The following is a 20,964-nucleotide window of genomic DNA, read 5'->3' on the forward strand; positions in this document are numbered from 1 at the left end:
TATAATTTCTAAGTTCTCAACTTGGGATAAGTATTATAGCTTCAATCTCAAATCGACCGATGAGCGAAGTTATATTATACACAATGACAAACCTTTCATCCGCCCTGTGCCTTAAAGGACAAATTCACCTTCATAAACATAAGGATTGAGAAAATGCAACAATATTAGTAGAACACATCAGTGAAAGTTTGAGGAAAATTGGACAATCGATGCAAAAGTTATGAATTTTTAAAATTTTTGTGTTGGAACCGCTGGATGAGGAGACTACTACAGCTTGTGAGTCATATGCGTACAACAGTATAAAGAAAATATAAAGAAAATTCAACATATTTTCACTTTGTTCACATAATAAAAGAGCACTTGACTTGGCTCTTTCTAAAGGCAGGGGGAATAATATTACCCATAACATTTGTCGGTAACGAGTTGGGGGAATGTGAACTTTTTTCATAAGATGAAATTTTGTGAAATTCTCTTTATATTTTCCTATATTGTTGTACGCATGTGACATCTAAGTTATTCACACACTGCAGTAGTCTTCTCATCCAGCGGTTACTGCACAAAAACTTCAAAAATTCATAACTTTCGAACGGATTGTCCGATTTTCCTCAAACTTTCAATGATGTGTTCTACTAATATTGCTACATTCTCTCAATCCTTATGTCTATGAAGGTGAACTTGTCCTTTAAATAGTATATATTCTATAGCGAATATATAAGGTACAATGTCGGCTTGATCACAAACAAAAATAGTAAGCATAATTCGCCTAGCGAGTTTAAGAAAGTCTAATTCCGAAGAGACAGATATATATATATATATATATATATATATATATATATATATATATATATATATATATATAGATATATATATATATATAGAGAGAGAGAGAGAGAGAGAGAGAGAAGAGCAAGTGAAAGTCTGTATTACAAAGTGAAATGCCACTTATTCATCGTTAAGTATATAGAGCGTAAGTTTGTAAGACGATGGATATGATTACTTGACAAAACTATGAACCCTCGTAGCTCAAGCAAAACACTGTTTATAATAGCAATACTTACTTGACCACAAATTGCCGTCACACAGGACAATGTTGAGGTCTGAAAGCATGGATATTCATTATCTATATTATCAATGAATTTATGCCGCAAGATATAATTTTCCAAGAACCTAAAAGTAAGTATATCGTACCCCAAAGCACTGTCAAAGAATTTTTCGCTTGATAAAATTTTCCCTCAGTTTATCTTCTGTCTAGGGGAGAATCACTGTACTATAGAACTACTCTATCGTCATTTTGGGGGTTTAAGTATGTCACATCCACGCAAGATTTCACCATGAAAAACTCGGAGTCTACACTATCTTGGCTGTGAATAGATACACGACATTATTCGAACGACAGGTAATTTATAATGTAATTGTTATTGTTGGTGCGAGGAATGGTTTTGTTGGCAAACACAATATTAATGGGATTCCTGGGTGTTTGTGTAGTGCCAAGAATAGGACGATGGTGTGCTCGACCCATCATACGACATAAGTCATCTGTCATACGGGTATGCGAAAAGAAAAAAAAATCCATGACGCGGGCGACTGTTGCAGGCGACATGCAATTGTGTAAGGAACTGCAAAGAGGCCTACAATAGCATCACCCACCAGCAATACCACTGCAAGTAAAGTACTTGTTAGCGTGTTCTAAAGAAACATTCCTCGACGAAATCCATGCTGGCATGACACGTGTGGTGATTGACGTTATCTTACACAAGAGTAAAGGTTGATAACCCTTGAAAGTAAGATTTTTGAAATAGAAAAAAAAATAAATCTCAAAACTAGTCTCTGTCCAAGACGTATTCTTAAGCTAAAGATCACAATACGCATATCATACAGTATACCAAGACTTTATAGGGATCGTATAGTTTTGGTCGAGACCTAATTTCAGGTTTCTAACATTTTTTGGTGAGATAATGAGAAACCTCTTATGAAATATGAAAGAGCATGTAATTCCATGAGGAATTCAACGTTTATTTGATGAAAATTGGTTTTGAAATGGCTGAGACATCCAAAACAGAGCGATTCTAGTGTGGGACCCACACTTTTTTACGATCGCTTTGTTTTACTTTGTTTTTGGATGTTTCAGTTATTCCAAACCCGATTTTCATCAGATAAACTTTGAATTCCTCTTAGATGGTATGCTCTGTACTATTTCATAAGTGTTTTTTTGGTATCTCGCAAAAAGTTAAAAGCCCAATTCTCATCTCCACCAATACTGTACCATCCCTTTAATATGCTTCCCGCTCGTTGTTATATCAGTATCTCTTTTCCTCTTTCGCAATTTCGACAGCATGATTGTGAGGGGCATGAATCTTTGCCATCCATTGTAAAGAAAATTGGCTGTACTTTGAAGGTTTGTTTGTCGTATCCCACAATTAAAAACAAAACCATGAAAACGTAACATAATCCCACAGAACACATTGACATCGGTTTCGGAGATGAGAAGTTAGAAAGACGGAAAGACAATTAAAATGGAGTTCTAATGAATGTTTAGAACAATCTTATATGTATACACATTAACACAATTTTGTTTCGATTAAAGACCATACAGTAAGAGCTATTTCTGGAAAGAGAGAGGACTGTTGCGAATATACAATCATTTGAGTGGAGCGGGGGATAACGGACGTATCATAGTATATGTATAACAGAAGGAGAGATAGAAAGAGAGGGGAGGGGAAGAAGAAGGGGTATGGGAATTACAAAGGGAAATGTAAGGAAATTCACATCAACACTCGTGATGATAATGCGAGATCGTCAACAAGTAAACTTATCACGTTCTATGAAGATACTTACACCAAAATGAGCGGCAGAAAATGTAATGTTGGTGTGCTCGTGTGTGTGTGTTGTGTGTGTGCGTGTGTGTGTGTGTGTGTGTGTGTGTGTGTGTGTGTGTGTGTGTGTGTGTGTGTGTGTGTGTGTGAATCGATGGATGTGTGTGTGTGCGCATGTGCGCGTGTGTGTGTGTGTATGTGTGTTGCTGTGTTATTTGTCGTGTTTGCATGCCGTTACACATTTGGTCCCAAGGGGAATGTTGTTCACTTCTGTCTTGTTCAGTGGGGAGTGACCGATTAATATTCATGTGATAAATACGAGAAATTATGATCCTTGTAATATATATAGGTGTTACAAAAAACATTTCCCACTTTTGATCCTTAATAGTTCAAAAACTGTTTATCAGATAACACTGGCATTGATACAAGCAATAGCTGAATAGTGTACAATTTTGTTGGAGGCAATTTTGAAAAATGACAGCATAATTCAGTTTCATTAAATTAAACATTATTTTTTCAGTTAGGTTTCAGATTGTGCTCTATTTCCACCCTATGCACAAAACTTTAACTTTGCACAGAAGTCAATTGATGTGTATGGGTATGTGTAGTTGACACCCAGACAATCAACGACATCACCTCCAACTAAATTGTACACTATTCAGCTATTATTCATATCAATGACAGTTTCATCTGATATGTAGTTTTCGAGCTATTAAACATCAAAAGTGGGAAATGTTTTTTGTAACAACAACTAGTAGTAGTGTACAACGTGTTGCTTTGACAGAATATTCTTTCTGTACCGTATCTTAATCGAATTTTATGATCTACAATACATTAAACTTTAGGAATAGAGTCAATACAGCTGTGGCATGTGTGGGACTATGTATCTAATAGTGTGTTAGATATTTCAAGCTAGTGTACGGAATTGACGAACATATAAGTATGATCCTGCTATCCAACATCTCTGACGTATACTGAGTAATATCACTCCATGGTATTATACTGAAAAGGATAACAAGTTGTGAAATTATATCACCGCCACTTAAAAATTCATAATAAACCATTTTTTTTATGCATGCATCAATGTCTTTTAACGCGCCTTCACTTCAGACTTGTTTGTATATTTATGCTGCTTCTTATAGTTATTGGTGAACCAGTTTAAGTGTCGTTTTAACTAGAAGTAATTTAAAGTAATCAAGGATCTGTAATCAGTCATTATCCTGTATAGAAAAGCTCGTCTTTATAAGCACAAATATATTCGACCTAAAATGGAAATGCCATAGATCCAATTTACCTTCTTCTTCTTCTTCTTCTTCTTCTTCTTCTTTTGATTCAGCAGAAGAATACGTTTTTGATTGTTTCTTCGTTTATTTGTTTGTTTGTCTGTCTGGTTTTTTTTTCAAAGCTGGCAATAAACTATATCAGTATAACAAGACTATGTGACGTAATTAACATTATGCAAGCGTATATACGCAGTAAAATGCACTGCTTATCTCGTCTTGATAGCAAGTGTGAATGCTGCTCTAAAAAACACAACAGCAACAACAAAAGGACCCCTAATTGTGTTGTTCGATCACGATGCGGAAGAACTGATGTACCCAGACAATATCAGGCTCATTACATTTAACATCTACCAAAGATGGTTTTCCCCGATGATAAAGATAATTAATGCAATGATTATGATTAGATTGATGGTTGTATCTGATGATAGCCATTGCCTCATAATCAAAGACGGCAGGTCTATATTCTGTCGGATCCCGAATCCAAGAAGCAGGAAGAATTTGTAAAGTTATGTGCATATGGGCGAGAGAAAAAGAGGACGGGGCAAAGGCACTGTTGTGTGGACCGAAACGGTAGATGGCAGCAGATAACTCACTCGCAGCAGTCACACCGACTCCAGATCCGAGATCCGCAGTTGGACCGTCAACAGCGAACACTCCCCACGTCTACGGTACAACCAAGGAGTTTGTGTAATAACTCCTTGGTAAAACTGACAGTTTAGAGTAAGACCTCCTTAATGATCATTATTACAGGTTAAAGTTGCTGGCAGAAAGGAATAAGTTGGGACAAGGGGGTAATTTTAACTTCCCGAAAGAAAGATTCGTCAGAACTCGGATGCACGAAAGTTTGCTCTATGTCAATTAATCATTTATTTGGGTTTTTTTTTGTTTCGTTCCAGTAATGGTAATGACCCTGTAAAGCGAATTCCAGTAATAACCACATCAGTACTTCCATATGTGCATGATAAATAATTTTCAAGCCCTACAACATTCGATTTTTTTTTTAATGCCGCTATGTATTTCACAGCCTATGCCCGAGCCAAAGTATATAGAGTGACTGAATGGCTTCCATATTGATCTCTTTAATCCTTGTAAACATCTCTTTCACAATCACATTCATGTTATCGATGATCAATTCGTGCATCTCGTGCAATAAGTATTTACTGATTATTTTGACCGCTGACTCAGAGATTCCTCTGATTTTGATTTGATTTGATTTGATTTGATTTGATTTTTTGGTTTCTGCATTATCATTGTACATTATACACATTGTTGATAGTATGCATGCATACATACACACACATACACCCATACATACATAATATACATATACACATACATACATACATGCATACGATACTTTGCTTACCATGCTGTTTAACAAAAGTGTATACACGGTACAATGATTAACACAGAAGGGTTACAGCTTAAGCATAGCTTGATATATATTATGCTTGCAGCTCTTCATACATGATACATAAAACACGAGAGAGAAAAAAAAAACCGAAGGGAAGAGTAACTTAAGTAGAGAGGTGTTATAGGATACTGCAGTTCTCTGTTCATCTCTAATTGCTTATAATGCGACAAGAAGATAAAAGACGACTCTTGGTTTTTTTTTTAACTGATACTTTACACTATTATTTTGACAAATATAAAGAATTTCTAAGTATTATTTTTATTATCTTCGTCACGTGGTATCTTATCAAATCACCGAGTCCATTCATATGCCTTATAATTAAAATTGTCGTCCATTTGTCATTTCTCCACAAATGATTTATCTCGAGAAATTGGCCAAAACTTACCCTGGTGAGTATAGAAGATATTTTCAGAGCATAACATTGAAAGGCTAAAGTCCCGACTGGTGTTAGTTGTCTGTTCATGTGTGATGGCGAAAGAAACATTACCTTAAGGATGAACATAAAAAGTCATTGATGTTCAATGATGCACGGACTTTTGGAAGAACTGCTTGTGGCTGAAACAAGTGCCCGTGTGGAAATAAAATGAATGAATGAATGAATGAATGAATGAATGAATAAATGAATGAATGAATGAATGAATGAATGAATGAATGAATGAATGAATGAATGAATGAATGAATGAATGAATGAATGAATGAATGAATGAATGAATGAATGAATGAATGAATGAATGAATGAATGAATGAATGAATTGTCCAATAGAACTATTGGACAGGACTCAACGTGCATGAACAGAGCCCTTGCAAGCTGCGGGCTCTGATAGTGAACAGAGCCTTCTATAAGACTGATAGTGAAGAGAGCTGCGGGTTACGGTTGATATCAACCCGCTCTGGTGAAGACAGTATAGCGCCCTCTGATGGGAGACAATGTACATAATAGTGTTATCATCCTTCAAAGCTGAATTTATTGTACACATTCACAAGTATAAATATTTTGAAATTTCACTGTGAATATGCATGTGTGTGTGTAAGTGTATAAGGAACCTCTCGAAGACCTAGTGTTTGAGTTGTGGGCTCGAAAAAAAAAAAGAAGAAGAAAAGAAATATACATGGACAAGGCTTTTAAAGGACAAGTTCACCTTAATAGACATGTGGATTGACATGTACACAACGATAAAGAAAATATAAAGAAAATTCAAGATATTTTCACTTTTCTCGCATAATAAAAGAACACTTGACTTCCCTCTTTCAGAAGACAAGGGGGAATAATATTACCTCTAACATGAGTCAGTGACGAGTCAAAGAAATGTATACTTTTTTCAAAAAGTTAAATTTTGTGAAATTCTCTTTATGTTTTCCTTATATTGTCGTACGCATGTGACATCATACACTGTAGCAGTCTTCTTATCCAGCAGTGACTGTGCAGATACTTTAAAAATTCATAACTTTTGAACAGATTGTCCGATTTTCCCCAAACTTTCGCTGATGTGTTCTACTAATATTGCTGCATTCTCTCAATCCACATGTATTGATGTATATGAAGGTGGACTTGTCCTTTGAGTCATAACTTCTGTCAGGGAGGTGAGACTCACCTCCCTGCTTCTGTTAACAGAACAGTGGCAAAGTTGCCGCTGACTGAGTTACTAAAACTTGTAATAGAACGTTATTTCTAGATTATGATAGTCAGATACACGTATGTACAGTCTCTTCTCTTTTTAACCTGTACCTTCCCCCTCGGAGTCATCCACCTGCGATGAAATCTGGATTCTGATCTTTGCCTATATAGCAATAATCATGATTAAAACGAAGCCAAACGTGTGAATTTAACCTCAGATTGGGATTGCCACACGATATAGAATACAAAGTAAAGAGTATAACCTTTAGAACGTACAGAGAATGATAGAGATTTCGTGAAACTCGGATCTGAAATGGGATAGTTATTGATCCTTTCTTTAAGTTCCCATGCTTTCTGTTAATCACTGATATTTATAGTCGCAACCACGCGTAATCAAACCAACAGCTGACGTGATCATAATCATCAACTCACTACTAGCAATCTCTCACTGAACTCAAGGCAACATTTTGACTTTATTCCTTTTTCTTTACATGGAATCAGCCCAGCACCCCCCCCCCCCTTAGACGATCATTTGTACCGCATTTTTCGGGATTTTCGGGCGAAAGGGTATATTCTAAAGACTCATTTCGATGAAAAAATCTCTAAAGTCGTTGAAATATGGATTATTTTAGTATTTTCCCGAAGTATATTCATTTAGGGGTAGTCTTCAAAACTTTTCCCGAACAATCCTGAAATATCAGAGTCCCGAATATTGGGACCCCGAAAATGCCGAAATAGGAGAAGTGACGCAATTTATTGTTTGCCCGATTCTCCCATGTACCTATCGTTACTGTGCATGTTTCTCCACAAAAGCATGCCAAGCTGACCTTCTTCAGGGCCGGCGGAACCGGGGTGGGGGCTCAGTCCCCCCCCCCCCCCCCCCCCTATGCCTACACTAGTACATCGGGTGTAACCATTACCCCGGAAGTGGCACTTGCTCGTTAGCTGATGAAACCCGGAAGTGGCACCATAGCAGGAATATAAAGTGCCCCCTTTAAACAAAACAAAACAAAACAAAACAAAAAAAAAAACGTGGCCGGGGCCGGCCATTTCTTTTTGAACGATATTTCGCAACAGCAAGCAAGTACGTCGATCACCTGCTTTAGCTTCCCTTCCAAAAAATTGTGACATGCAGGGGATAAAGTTTTCTTGTTTTCCTGTCAAAAGCCCATGATAGCGGGTCAAAATCCTAACCCATTTCCATCCTTAAAGGGGAAGTCTCTAAGAATCTGGAATGTTAGCATAGGTCCTATGTATAATGATTTAAAGATGACTCCTTCGCATTCAATGTAATACTATCGCAACAATTTGAAATTCATTTGCAATAAATTGTTTGGCAAAGAGAGCAAACAAAAGAAAAAAATACATCTTTTTCATTCAAGTAGGGCCTAATTTCCGCCTGTTTGACTCATTGCATAACCGATTGAAGAGTTTGGTCGCAAAAACCGATAAGTCCATATTTGCCAAATGGAGATATTTGCGATTAAAGGTCAAGAAAAATAAAGAGAATAATAAGACATTTTTTACTTCTTTTGACCATAACTTCAAAAATGTGCCTTTATATGTAGTGACCAATATATCATTTAAAATGTATTATTTTGTACTTTTTGACAGGGACCGTACTTCAAAATCTTCAAAAATGGACTTATCGGTTTTTGCAAACAAACTCTTCGATTGATTGAATAATCTTTTCTCATTATTTTGAAAGTCCCCCCCCCCCCCCCCCCCCCCCCCCCCCCCCCCCCCCACACACACACACACACACAAACCTAGTAATGGCCGAGTTAAGTTACAGTGTTCTAAAACCGATCTTCATACTGTGATACGTCCAAATTTGATGGTGGACAGGTAGTTATTACTATGTCAAACTGATACTAGTAAACGCACCCTTGAGCACTACCAAGTACGGTATGCATCCATTTTGGATAGCGCCAGCTACTGACAGACTACTAGTATGCAAACTCGTCGATGGTCGACGGCAAGGATTCGGACGTACGTCAGCTGTAAAGTGCTGCTTGCCCGTACGTGGTGTACACACACGGTCGACGCGACGGCGGCAGGTACGCTACCCGGGTGCACTACTTCGACGGTATAACCGGTACCACTACTAGTGTCGGTTCCCCGATCGACCCGAAGACGGTGACTTGTACCTTCCTAGATATCGATTATTTTTCTGTGTGTGCAAGACGGGATGCCAGTGATATTCGCCACCATTTGAACAAGAAAGCCTGAGGTAATCATGGGAAACGTAATATGTGACTGGTTAGCGGAAAATATGGATCTTTCACATGACTTGCGTTACGGTTAGTGTGACTTCAACAGTGCAGACGGAGCGGAGTTCACTAGTCAGCAAGAAATGGACGGCCACGAACGTCAAGCTGTGATGCGTCAGATGGTGCGCTTGCGGCGGGACTTCTCCGCTAACTTATGCCCATTCTGGAGAAGAACTCGAGTAACGAATATGGTCAAATTTGTGCTCATAGGTTTCATAATCAGCCTCCTCGTAGATCTCTCTAGTTGTCAGGGTCTTCAAAATAACGAAGATCTGAGAAGACGGTACCCAAATCTTCACAAACGAGGATTGCTACCTGGATTACTGGGCAATCGTGGACCGCAAGTCGGTGTGGGCAGGCAGATGTTGCCCGCCCCTGGCCCGCCAGGGAAGGGCAAACCACCAAATGGCGTTCCACCTGAGCAGCGTCATAGAAATCTTATTCCGCAGCCAAATCCTGGTCAAGTAATAGAGATGCCAATGGTCAAATATCATGAAGTACCTTGGAAAAACTCTGTGGAGCATAATTTCAAATGGCAAGAAAATCAGCGGTCATTTTTTACCTGTCCGCGAGGTTATTTTATATCGGAGATATCGTATCGTTTTGACACAGCACAATCAACTGTAAGTAGACCTTGGGCTTCCAAACAAGGGGGAAAAACGTACACTCTTGCTGACAAAATTGCCAAAAAGTTATCGCCTGAACCCAAGCATATACGGCTCATTCGGGAGAGTGGAAAGAAACGAGTAGATCCCAGGCAACAGTTCCTTGATGCTGTAGGACCAGACGTCGTCAATCAAAGTCCTCTCACGGAGACCGGCTGTGACCCCATTTTGTTTTGTCTAGGTCACCAGGCCTGCTTGTTCAAGATTACAGTCGATCTATGTGGATGTGATCCCGTGCCGGGCAAAAGGAAAATGTTCTTCATCTCTGTTAAGTGCACGAGTGACAGCGACGAAGGGTTGTACGGAAACACGAAGGGTGCCCTGGAGCTGATGCGAAGAGAGCGGGAACACGTCATGTACCTGTTTCAAGAGTCGGAGCACTCCGACAAGGCCATCACACAGGTACTCCTGCATCAAATCCCGGAAGAAGAAGTATTTGGAATCAGCTGTCCCCAGCCGTCAATGGCCTTGCAGAATGGGTAAGATGGGATTCTTCAGACTGAAGGCGTTAGGCCCATTCTTATAGCAAAAAAATATTGAGGTCATAGACAAAATTCAAAGTGTTTGGCTTCTATTTCGTGCTGCCATAAAAAATTAAGGTGTTCTGGCATTTGAGTAAAAGTGTCATTTTTTCCCTCGAGCAACTTTGTCATTGCAAAGTCAGTCTGTTGAGGAAGGCCTAATTTTGCTATTTAAAACACGCATTCCCCGTAGACACCTGCTTGAGTATAGTATCCACGCTTTTTTGCAATGCAACGCGAAAATGAAAGGACTGCGGCAATTCGCTTGATTATTTCCATAAAGCTTCACAAGTTTCCTAGTTGCTCACGAAATTTGAGCAAAATTTGGTTTGAGGCATCATATCTAAAATCATGGATCTAAATGCGATGTCAAACGACCCATGCGAATGCTGAAATGCGAGCGATTACTGGCGTGAGTGTCGCCAGGCGCGGCGGGCCGGCAATGCTTGAGTGCAGACGTGGCGACTGAGTACGGAAAAATTCTCCGTACTCAGTCGCCACGTCTGCACTCAAGCATTGCCGGCCCGCCGCGCCTGGCGACACTCACGCCAGTAATCGCTCGCATTTCAGCATTCGCATGGGTCGTTTGACATCGCATTTAAATCCATGATTTTAGATATGATGCCTCAAACCGATTTTGCTCAAATTTCGTGAGTAACTAGGAAACTTGTGAAGCTTTATGGACATAATCAAGCGAATTGCCGCAGTCAGTTGGGACTAGATCTAGTTTTCAATAGGTTAACCATGGCCTTGCCCTTTTGAATAGCTCCACGTTTTGTGTGTAGCCATGGGGAGTTTTGTAAAAACAGAAAACTTTCTCACACATCAAACTTTCACAAAGTTTGCGAGGAGTCAAGATTCACCAAAATAAAATGCATGTGAATGCCATTAATGTTTGTGGGTTTATAGTAAGGGATCTTAATAAGTGGAAGTCACATTCAGACAAAAACTGAATTTTCTCTGCAGTTACGCATTGTCTGTAAGTCATCACAGGAAATTTTTCAGTTTGAAATATTATAACACCCTTGGTGCGTGATTTATTTCACAACGCTTCTGCTACTAGCGGTCTGTGGCACAATTTACCAAGCAACTCTCGCTAGAATGTCAAGATTTTGTGTGACATTGGAGTTTTTCATTGTCAGTGTGAATGGCTCCATAGACATGTCACATTCCATGCTGCTGAGATTAAATACTAACCTCAGAATTTGATATAAAATGATAGTGATAGAGAACAACTTGTTAGGTAGGGTATTACAATGAACATCTTGGTCTCTCAATCCAACAGTTCATTGTACCCAAAGGATTAGCTCTGGTTTATAGAATCTTGAACTTGCACAGACTAAGTATGGGGACACTGTGCAAGACAGAAGGTATTTGTAGCCTGTAAAGATCTTTTTGCTTGATGACATCCAAATGAATTGCTACCACATCCATGAAGAAGAGCAATTACAAGTTAATTCTTTCAGCCCTATCACAATATTTCTATTTTTCCTTTCTTTTACAAAGCTTTGAGGTGTGATAAAAATGGTCTGTCAGATCCAGCGCAGTTATGCTCTTTCTTAACATACTCAAAACTCACTATTCTTCGACTCTGGCAATCTCTTAAAGTTTATACTGAAAGTTTGATAATTTTCATCAAAGGTATTGTGTGAATCTTGACATGTGTGATGGCTAGTAACCGATCAGTGAGAATCAGTGGGAATGCTGAGGGATGATTGTTCCAATCCTTGTGGGATTCATTTAAGAGTACATTATATATCTACTGTTGTGTGAAAATTATTTGCTTCAGAACGGTCTCATATTCAAGTAATGTGCAGATTAATGCCCCGTCACTGACCAGGCACACTAACCTGGAAACATTAAACTGCACATTACTTGAATATGAGACAATTCTGAAGCAAATAATTTTCACACAACAATAGATTATATACAATGTACTCTTAAATGAATCCCACAAGGATTGGAACAATCATCCTCCAGCATTCTCACTGATTCCCACTGATCAGTTACTAGCCTTCCCCTTAAACATACACAGTAATGTTCGTTCACAACAACATCAGTAAGAACAACAGATGTGATCGTCTGGTGTGGACAGTGTATACATACTTGTAGGTTCAGTGAAACCTTACTTTGATATTTTGTTTCAAAGCTTTTATGACTTATAACTTTGTTCTCATAATCATAAAATTCTGAGGTTACATTCTATCACTGAGGGGTTTCAACTTTCCCCTTTATGCAGACAGCCAAGCAACAAACTTGACAAAAGTGAAAGGAAAACTGAACAAGATACATGTTTTGTTTTGTAACAGACAAAGGCTGCTCAATACAACATTATTAGTAGCAGTGTGCAGACAAACCAAGTTGATGGAGAACAGAATGATGCTTCTTGTTATTGTTGAAATCCCAATTTCTTCAAGTAGTTACGAATTTCACAATGGAAACTGCCTACTCTCTCTATCACTAGCTACGACCTGTAGGTATGATATCATACACCAACAGAGCCTTGTAAAAATGTCCATATTCACTTCTCACTCTAATATTATGTGCAGAGAGATACAAATGTACAACGTTGTAGCTTGCAAGTGGAGCTAGTTAGTATTCTCAGCGTGTGAGCTGTAAACAAAGGTACTCACACACATCCTGCAATCAAACACGTACACTTGGGTGCGCACACTAAGTCAGTGATCAATCAGGCCCTCACAATGAGGATTTCTCACTCCTTCCAGCTTTGGTGTACCGCTAAAAATGTTGGAAGGAAGAACCAATTATGTTCAGTGGTCGGTCCATTGATGTAGTGCAGACAGTCTTTGTTGAAAAGTGACAGGAGTAGCAGGCTAGTCTCTTAGTGTTGTGAGTGTGCTGTCTGGTATGAGTGTGGTTCGTGGTTTGTGGGAATTGTTAGGACTGCATGTCTCATGTACTCTTCATGTTAAAAAAACAAAAAAAAAAACTTATTTGCAGATGTATGATAAATTAGTGACAAGCATCAATCTGCCTCCCCATATTTAATCTGTGTTATGGTAAGAATTGAAACACGTTTCATTCATTCATTCATTCATTCATTTAGGCCTAAATTTATTTCATACCACTGGGTTGTGGAAATGATCATCTACATAAGAGGCATAACACAACCGCCTACATTTGGAAATAAGACTATGAATGTAAGATATGCTAAAATGAACAACATCTATATCAAACGAATGAAATAAAATCATGATGGATGCACAAGAAATGGGTTTCTGAGCAGTAAATGTACAACTACAAGGTACCTTCGTTGCAAAGCAAATACAATTGTAGGCCTACAGTACAAAGTACTGTCACTGAACATGAGAGAGTGCAGGGTTGACTATGCTCACATTATACACTAGGGGTCAAATTTCTGTCAGCAGTACAGGCAACACTAAAGACAAACTTATTTTATGTGTGTTCGAGTTTCTCGTCTTCTTATACACAAAAATGACGAATAGTGATCAACAAAAACATTAAACAGCATATGAATGTTCAATTTCTGCAAACACCTTTATTGAACTAGTGGACTCAAACTTAACAAGCGTTGATAAGCTAGATTTCACATTTCATTTTTTATCCACTTGCATTAAGTTAGGCTTACATCAAATATTAATGTTTTGGTTTCAAGGTTTGGTCACAACATTACTTTATATGTTATTCATTAGGTCTATATATTCATATTACATTGTACATAATGAATTATTCATTTTTTGAACATTGTATATCAATTAACTTATAAGTAGATATGGCACAGTGCAAACAGGCAAAAAGGCACAGTGCAAACAGGCAAAAAGGCACATTGCTTGGAGATACAATGTATGAGATAAAGAGTTGTGCATGTTCTTTGTACAAGCTAATTTCATTTTCTTCCCCTGTACCCTCTCAACTGCCCCTTCAAAATATTGCATCCGTTGCTTAGCTGCGTGCCATATCATTCATGTAGCGACGGCATACATAGTCTGCGTAATCATGGGATCCTGTACATGCTGGCTGGTGGGCACAATGCCGACACTGGTGTGAATATGTCACACGGGGTGATCCATTTCCTGTGTCAAATGAGCAAAGTCAACATCATGCTCATGTGCAGGAAGCTATCATGCTGTAGATGTGGGGTCTGTGCTCAGCTGATCTTGGTAGCTAGCCATTTATGCTGGTCCACCGTCAGGGAGAACCCGGGATGCAGCTGTGTCTCGGGGTCAGCCAGCTTTTAAAGGACAAGTTCACCAAAAATAAAATGTACAGTACAGTGTGTGTGTATGTGTGGCTTGAGTGAATGCAGAATGTTCTAATACAGGAGAACACATGAGGGAAAGTTTGAGGAAAATCGGACAATTCGTTCAAAAGTTTTGAATAATAGTTTGTATTCATATTTCATTGCCATCATTGCTGGATGAGAAGACCACATTAATTTGTGACATTACTATAGGCAATGATATAAATAAAAAGAATTCCACAATTTTTTTTTTTTTTTAAACAAAATGTACAAATTCCCTTGATTTGCAGTTGTTACTGACACATGTTAAGGGTAATATTGTTCCCCTGCTTTCTGAAATGGGTAAATCAAGTGCTCTTTCATTTTCCTTGAGATATAAAAGTATGTTGAATTCTGTCTATATTTTCTTTATAACATATATCTTTGTCCTGCAGTGGCATGACAAATTGGAACATTGTATGGTAATCTTTTCATCCAGGCAGCGATAGTGACATGCATACTTTAAAAATTCTTAACTTTTGAACAGATTTTCTTTTTTCCCTCAAACTTTCACTGATGTGTCCTGCTGATATTGCTGCATTCATTCAATCAACACATACAGTGTATTTAGATGAACTTGTCCTTTAAAAAGCAAGCAAGTAAAATCAATCGCATGAACTTAAAGGTGCAGCTACAGTACCAGTATGTGTGTTTGCATTGTGTGCGGGAGGTATACAAGTTGATCAGAAATGACTCACTGACAGATTACTTTAAGATGAGGACAAAGTTTGTTATCTATGGTAAACATCTTTTATGATAACAGAATACATAGGCCAAGGCATACATGTACATACTGTATTTGTATGTATACAAAGCCCTTGTTGTTCAGTATTAAATCCTTAGCTCATTTTATTCCTGCACTCTTTCTCAGAACTTATCAAAAATGAGGACAATTACTGGAGCAAACTTGACACCATTTTGTCAAGGTGCACCAATTGTGATAGTTAGGCTTCCAACTTCATTCAATCATGCATGGCTTAAGAGACTATTTTCAGGAAGAATGCTGGGTTTGTTTATCACTATTATTAAAAATTCTCTATTCAGCACTTCTGCTAAAGGCACAGTATGATAGCGTGAAACATTACAGGTGATTTACTTGGGGTGAAGCAAGATTTAAATGGCAGGTGAGGAGGCTTCTAGGTGACAGACAGGGTGACCTTGTCCATGACCTGCAGGTCTTCAGGCAGGCAACCCCCACCCCCCCCCCTCCCAAGCTCTTAGTCTTAACACAATCCAGACTTTGGTCAAACAGCAAAACAACAATAACAACAAAAAGCACCAGAGGAAAATGAAAGAAGCTAACACAACATTTTGGAGCCCATCAATAGGGCAGAGGTGACATAAGGCCTGTAAGGGCTTTTTACACTTGTAAATTTTTGCTTAGTCCTGTACCAATGGTGGGGCTAAGGGGGGGGGGGGGGGGGGGGGCTTAGCCCCACCGTTGGTACGGGACTATCCCTAGCCCACTTTCTGTTTACACTCGTTTTTGCCAAAGTGGGCTAGCCCCACCGATAGTCCGGTACTATCTGGCCCTGCAAAATAGCAGGGTTAGTACCGCAATTGCGGTGCCAAGCAAGTGAGTGTAAACAGAACGGAAAAATAATCCGGGGCTAAGCGACGGAGACGAAGTCCGACCCCCACTGACCAATCAGAAACGAGGTAATCAAGTGCTGTCGGTGTGTGCATGTACGTGTACAGTGCACAGCGTAATCATGAATATTCATGTTGTTTGGAAAGTCCGGGGCTAAGAAATACGAGTGTAAAAAGGTCAGATTTCTCCTTAGCCCCGGACAAGAGATCCAGTGTAAAAAGCTGAAAAAATTGGTACGGGACTAACGATAGTCCTGGGTCAGAGAAAGTCCGGGGTTAAGAAACACAAGTGTAAAAAGGGCTAAAGAGACCTGTACAATACCTTGCACTGGTTGGTACAGATGAGATGCAGTTTAGATCCAAGCTGGGCCAAAATTCACGAAGGTAGCTGAAATCCAATCCATGGATTACTACGTAGTTACCCATGCAAATTCTAAGTGCATATATGTATAAAATTGTATGTGACACATCACTTACAAAACAAGCAAGTCACTCAAAAGCAAGTTTATTGTGTAAAATGCTTTGTAAATTGCAATCAATATTCATTCTTGTAGGCAAGACAAGATAGAAGATATACGTATGTAGCATAAAATCTTAGGTAAATGAGTTACATAAGTAAATATGTATTAGTACACTGTTAGACAAGGGATGGGCAATTTACAAACATTATGTCTTTCTGCGTGATGATGAATATGAAAATGTGCTGGTCTGAAAAGAAACAATTAATTTGATTGGATCATAATCAATGTAGATACTCTCACTAAGCGTGCCCATTAATGCGCTCTCCATTGAATGGTAAGTATGTAAATAGTGAGTGCTGTTGTGTGTATTCCCACTTGCATCGATCAAGTATGCTCTTCTAGTCGGAAATTGGGCCTACCAATATGTATTTTATGATATTTCAGTTTTATGTATTTCATGAGCATACAGTTAAAAGCATAGGCCTACAGTGAAACACATTGTGGTAGGTACCTATTATACATGTAATAGCAAAGTGCAAGTGTCAATTTAAAACAATCTTTTGTGTTTTCAGATCGTCTGTTTTTGTAGTTTCTGGCCAAATATGGAGAGCTCAAACTTTTTAGGTGTCTTGACATGAAAGAGACCATATTGATGAATTATGTTGCCAATGGTACTCGTAGATTGATTTTGCAGGCTCCTGTGCACTTGCAGATTTTTAAAAAAAAAATATTTTTATAGGTGATTGATTGATTTACAGTGCATGAGGCAAACTAACATGTTCAAAGTTTCCCGAAAATGGGAGAAAATATAAAATACTGAGCTTTAGGGGACCTCACCACTTTCAATGACAAGCATTATGGATTTTGGTCCTAATGCAAAATCTGTGGTATTATTAACAAAAGTGTATCCATAATCAACAAAACAATACATCATTACTAATCAGGACATACATGGGACATATCAGTGTTTCAAACCCCCCTTCCCCCCCCCCCCCACTTTCTCTCTTCTCGCTGGAAAGTCTGACAAGTGTTGTGCATTTTATTGTCAAGTGTCAAATACATTTTAGTACTCAAATGATATGTCATCTGTCAAACTGAGTTGCGAGTGCCAGAGGTGGAGAAGTGGCAAGTGTACAGTGTTTTGAAATACAATGAACATGTACTTTATACTTTACAACAAGAAAAACATGTTGGGGAGTGGTATACCAAAAAGTAAGGTGAATTTAAATGCGCAGTACTGTAAAAAAAAAAAAAGAAAAGAAAAGATATCTAAGCACAGGTGTTCTGTGTAATTCAATGAAGTATCTACTCATGGAAAATTGATATCACTTCACCTGTATTTGATGTTAAGTACCATTGAATAAATTGGCTGCCATTTTCACTTCTCGCGGTCCTTAAGGTCACATCAACTGACAATGTGCTGTGTTGACTTTTCGCCGTGCAAGCCTGGTCGGTGTGTGATGAAAATGAAAAGAACATTGTATGTCAGCATCAGCTGCGACTAATGGCGCACAAACAAAGCGAGTTTAATGGGCTCATGCCCATGCCAAGTTTCCATTCTGGGTACTTCTGTAGTGCAATCACACCAGAAATAGCCCATTGAAACCTTGTAGACAGATTACAATTTGTAGGTGCTATTAAGAATATCTATACCATGCTGTTGAAGGCACACTCAGAGCAAAGTACCGTACATACAAGTATGCTGCAGTTTTGTATTGTGCATAGACTGGCAGCTAAGAGAGCTAGGAATATATATATTTTTTTTTAATTAATAATGAAGCAAAATAAGGATTGACGCTGTAAGTTGGAAAAAAAGTATCTCTGTTGTTAAATATGGTTTGCTTATGGTGCTTGATTTTGCTACCTGTAGTACCAGGGAAGTGTATAGACTGCCTCTTTTATGTTAAAACTGACACAGTGTTTGCAAAAATAACTGCAAAATATATATTGCAGACTTTCTTCGATGTCCCTGAACTGAATTCTTCAATTAAATATGAAATAAGGAATCCTTTAGATAGTCCTTTTGAATTTTTTTTCCATTTGTACAATTTGTAAATCAATGCTGCTTTTGCATAACTGTCAAGCCTCCCTCAAAAGCAAACAACATCAACAAATTAATATTTGAGCCATAATATGCTTGTAGGCAAGTGAACAGCTATGACATACACACCAAATATTAAAGATACACACCAAATATTAAAGAATCTATTTATATTTTTTGCATGGCTTGTCAACATCATTGACTATACAGCACAATGTACTACAGTATTTAGAATTCTCTGAAACCATGGTTTTGAGAAAAGCCTCATCACCAATAGAATCTGAGCATTTTCAGGTTGGTGATGTAAACTCATTGGCCTTCTTTTTACCTCTGTTGTCACAGGTATGCTGGCTACTGCACTCAGAGACCCCCTCTTCAGGAGAAGATTGTAGAGACTCTATGGAAAGTCTTGGGAAGGTAAGGAATTCAAAGAAAAAGATCCTTTTTGCGTGTATCACACTGTAAAAGTGGAAAATTTTCGCAGTGTGGAAATTTTTTTTGCATTTCAAGCAACCAGAAACTAGCGCGAAAATAAAAGCATGCAAATATTTTTGCTTGCCATAATTATGTTCCAGTAGTTCATGTCTGGATTCCACGGTATTAAAACTCACACTCATCTTACCCAGCGGAGCACGAAAAATGAGTGGTGGAAAAATATCCACAATATCCATATTTGCATGGACTGCTTTGCAAATCTATACATGCATATATGGTAATTTGACGTGTGTGTTTGTGTCTTTGTGTTTAATAACTAATTGTAATGTGAATGACGCTTCCTGTATCTAGGTGCTTTTTTATTTATTTGTGTGTTTGTTTGTTTGTTTGATTGATCTTTACACGGTCTTGCTCCATATAGGAAGATTAATATCTTATGACCTTTGTGTTTCGTACAATCGCATCTCGGGTTATTTTGCAAGTTCACATGCACAAACTGGTTGTGAAACTTTAGTAATATGAATATTTTTACTTTGGTTTAAATTCTTGTGACCAAGGCTAAATTTTGGCACAATATTTTTGACCATCACTATTCTTAGACCGGTGTCATATTGTGGACAAAGCAGGGATATCTCTCCCAACATTTAAGTTTAAAGGACAAGTTCACCTTCATAAACATAAGGATTGAGAGAATGTAGCAATATTAGTAGAACACATCATCGAAAGTTTGAGGAAAATCAGACAATCTGTTCAAAAGTTATGAATTTTTGAAGTTTTTGTGCAGTACCCGCTGGATGAGAAGACTACTGCAGTGTATGAATAACGTAGATGTCACATGCGTACAACAATATAAGGAAAATATAAAGAGAATTTCACAAAATTTCGTCTTTTGAAAAAAGTACACATTCCCCTAACTCGTTACCGACAAATGTTATGGGCAATATTATTTCCCCTGCCTTTAGAAAGAGGCAAGTCAAGTGATGTTTTATTATGCGAAAAAAGTGAAAATATGTTGAATTTTCTTTTACATTTTCTTTATACTGTTGTACGCATATGACTCACAAGCCGTAGTAGTCTCCTCATCCAGCGGTTCCAACACAAAAATTTAAAAAATTCATAACTTTTGCATCGATTGTCCAATTTTCCTCAAACTTTCATTGATGTGTTCTACTAATATTGTTGCATTTTCTCAATCCTTGTTTATGAAGGTGAACTTGTCCTTTAATGGTACATATGAAGACAATGTCCTAACTCTTTCTGTGATTCCCCCGAATTGACTGGTTTACAAACGTCAATGTCTTTGTGTACCATCCAATATGGCCAAGGTTGTTCCCTGATGACAGCAAAGCTCCCCAAGAATTGATGCAAGACGCAGTCGCAACTAATGCATTCAAATGAGTTTGGAATTGATTGAAGTATGCTCAGTATAAGAACAGATGAATGGAAAAGCTCAACATTAAGTCCTCAGGGCAAATGTCTATGAATTCAGCTACATGAGCGTGAATTGGCGTACTGTTACCAATTTTGGGTTTGGCTGTCACCAGAGGGGGCACTCTGATTAAAGTTATTGGAAAGGTAATATCCAGCCCTTT

General features: G+C 38.3%; 1 protein-coding gene across 1 annotated transcript in view; it reads left to right on the forward strand.

The window, feature by feature from the left end:
* The first annotated feature begins 9,222 nt into the window (after nt 1-9,222).
* The window catches only part of LOC139738724 (uncharacterized), a 133,746-nt gene continuing 122,004 nt past the window's right edge, over nt 9,223-20,964 (forward strand). The window contains exons 1-2 of the mRNA XM_071649361.1: nt 9,223-10,542; nt 19,280-19,354. Of these exons, the coding sequence (XP_071505462.1) occupies nt 9,482-10,542; nt 19,280-19,354 (1,136 nt within the window). The 5' untranslated portion in view covers nt 9,223-9,481. The remainder of the gene's footprint in view (nt 10,543-19,279; nt 19,355-20,964) is intronic.

This window comes from Diadema antillarum, unplaced genomic scaffold (genome assembly GCF_040938485.1).
Source record: "Diadema antillarum isolate AM-2024a unplaced genomic scaffold, OU_Dant_1.0 seq00000766_RagTag, whole genome shotgun sequence".
Lineage (NCBI taxonomy): Eukaryota > Metazoa > Echinodermata > Echinoidea > Diadematoida > Diadematidae > Diadema > Diadema antillarum.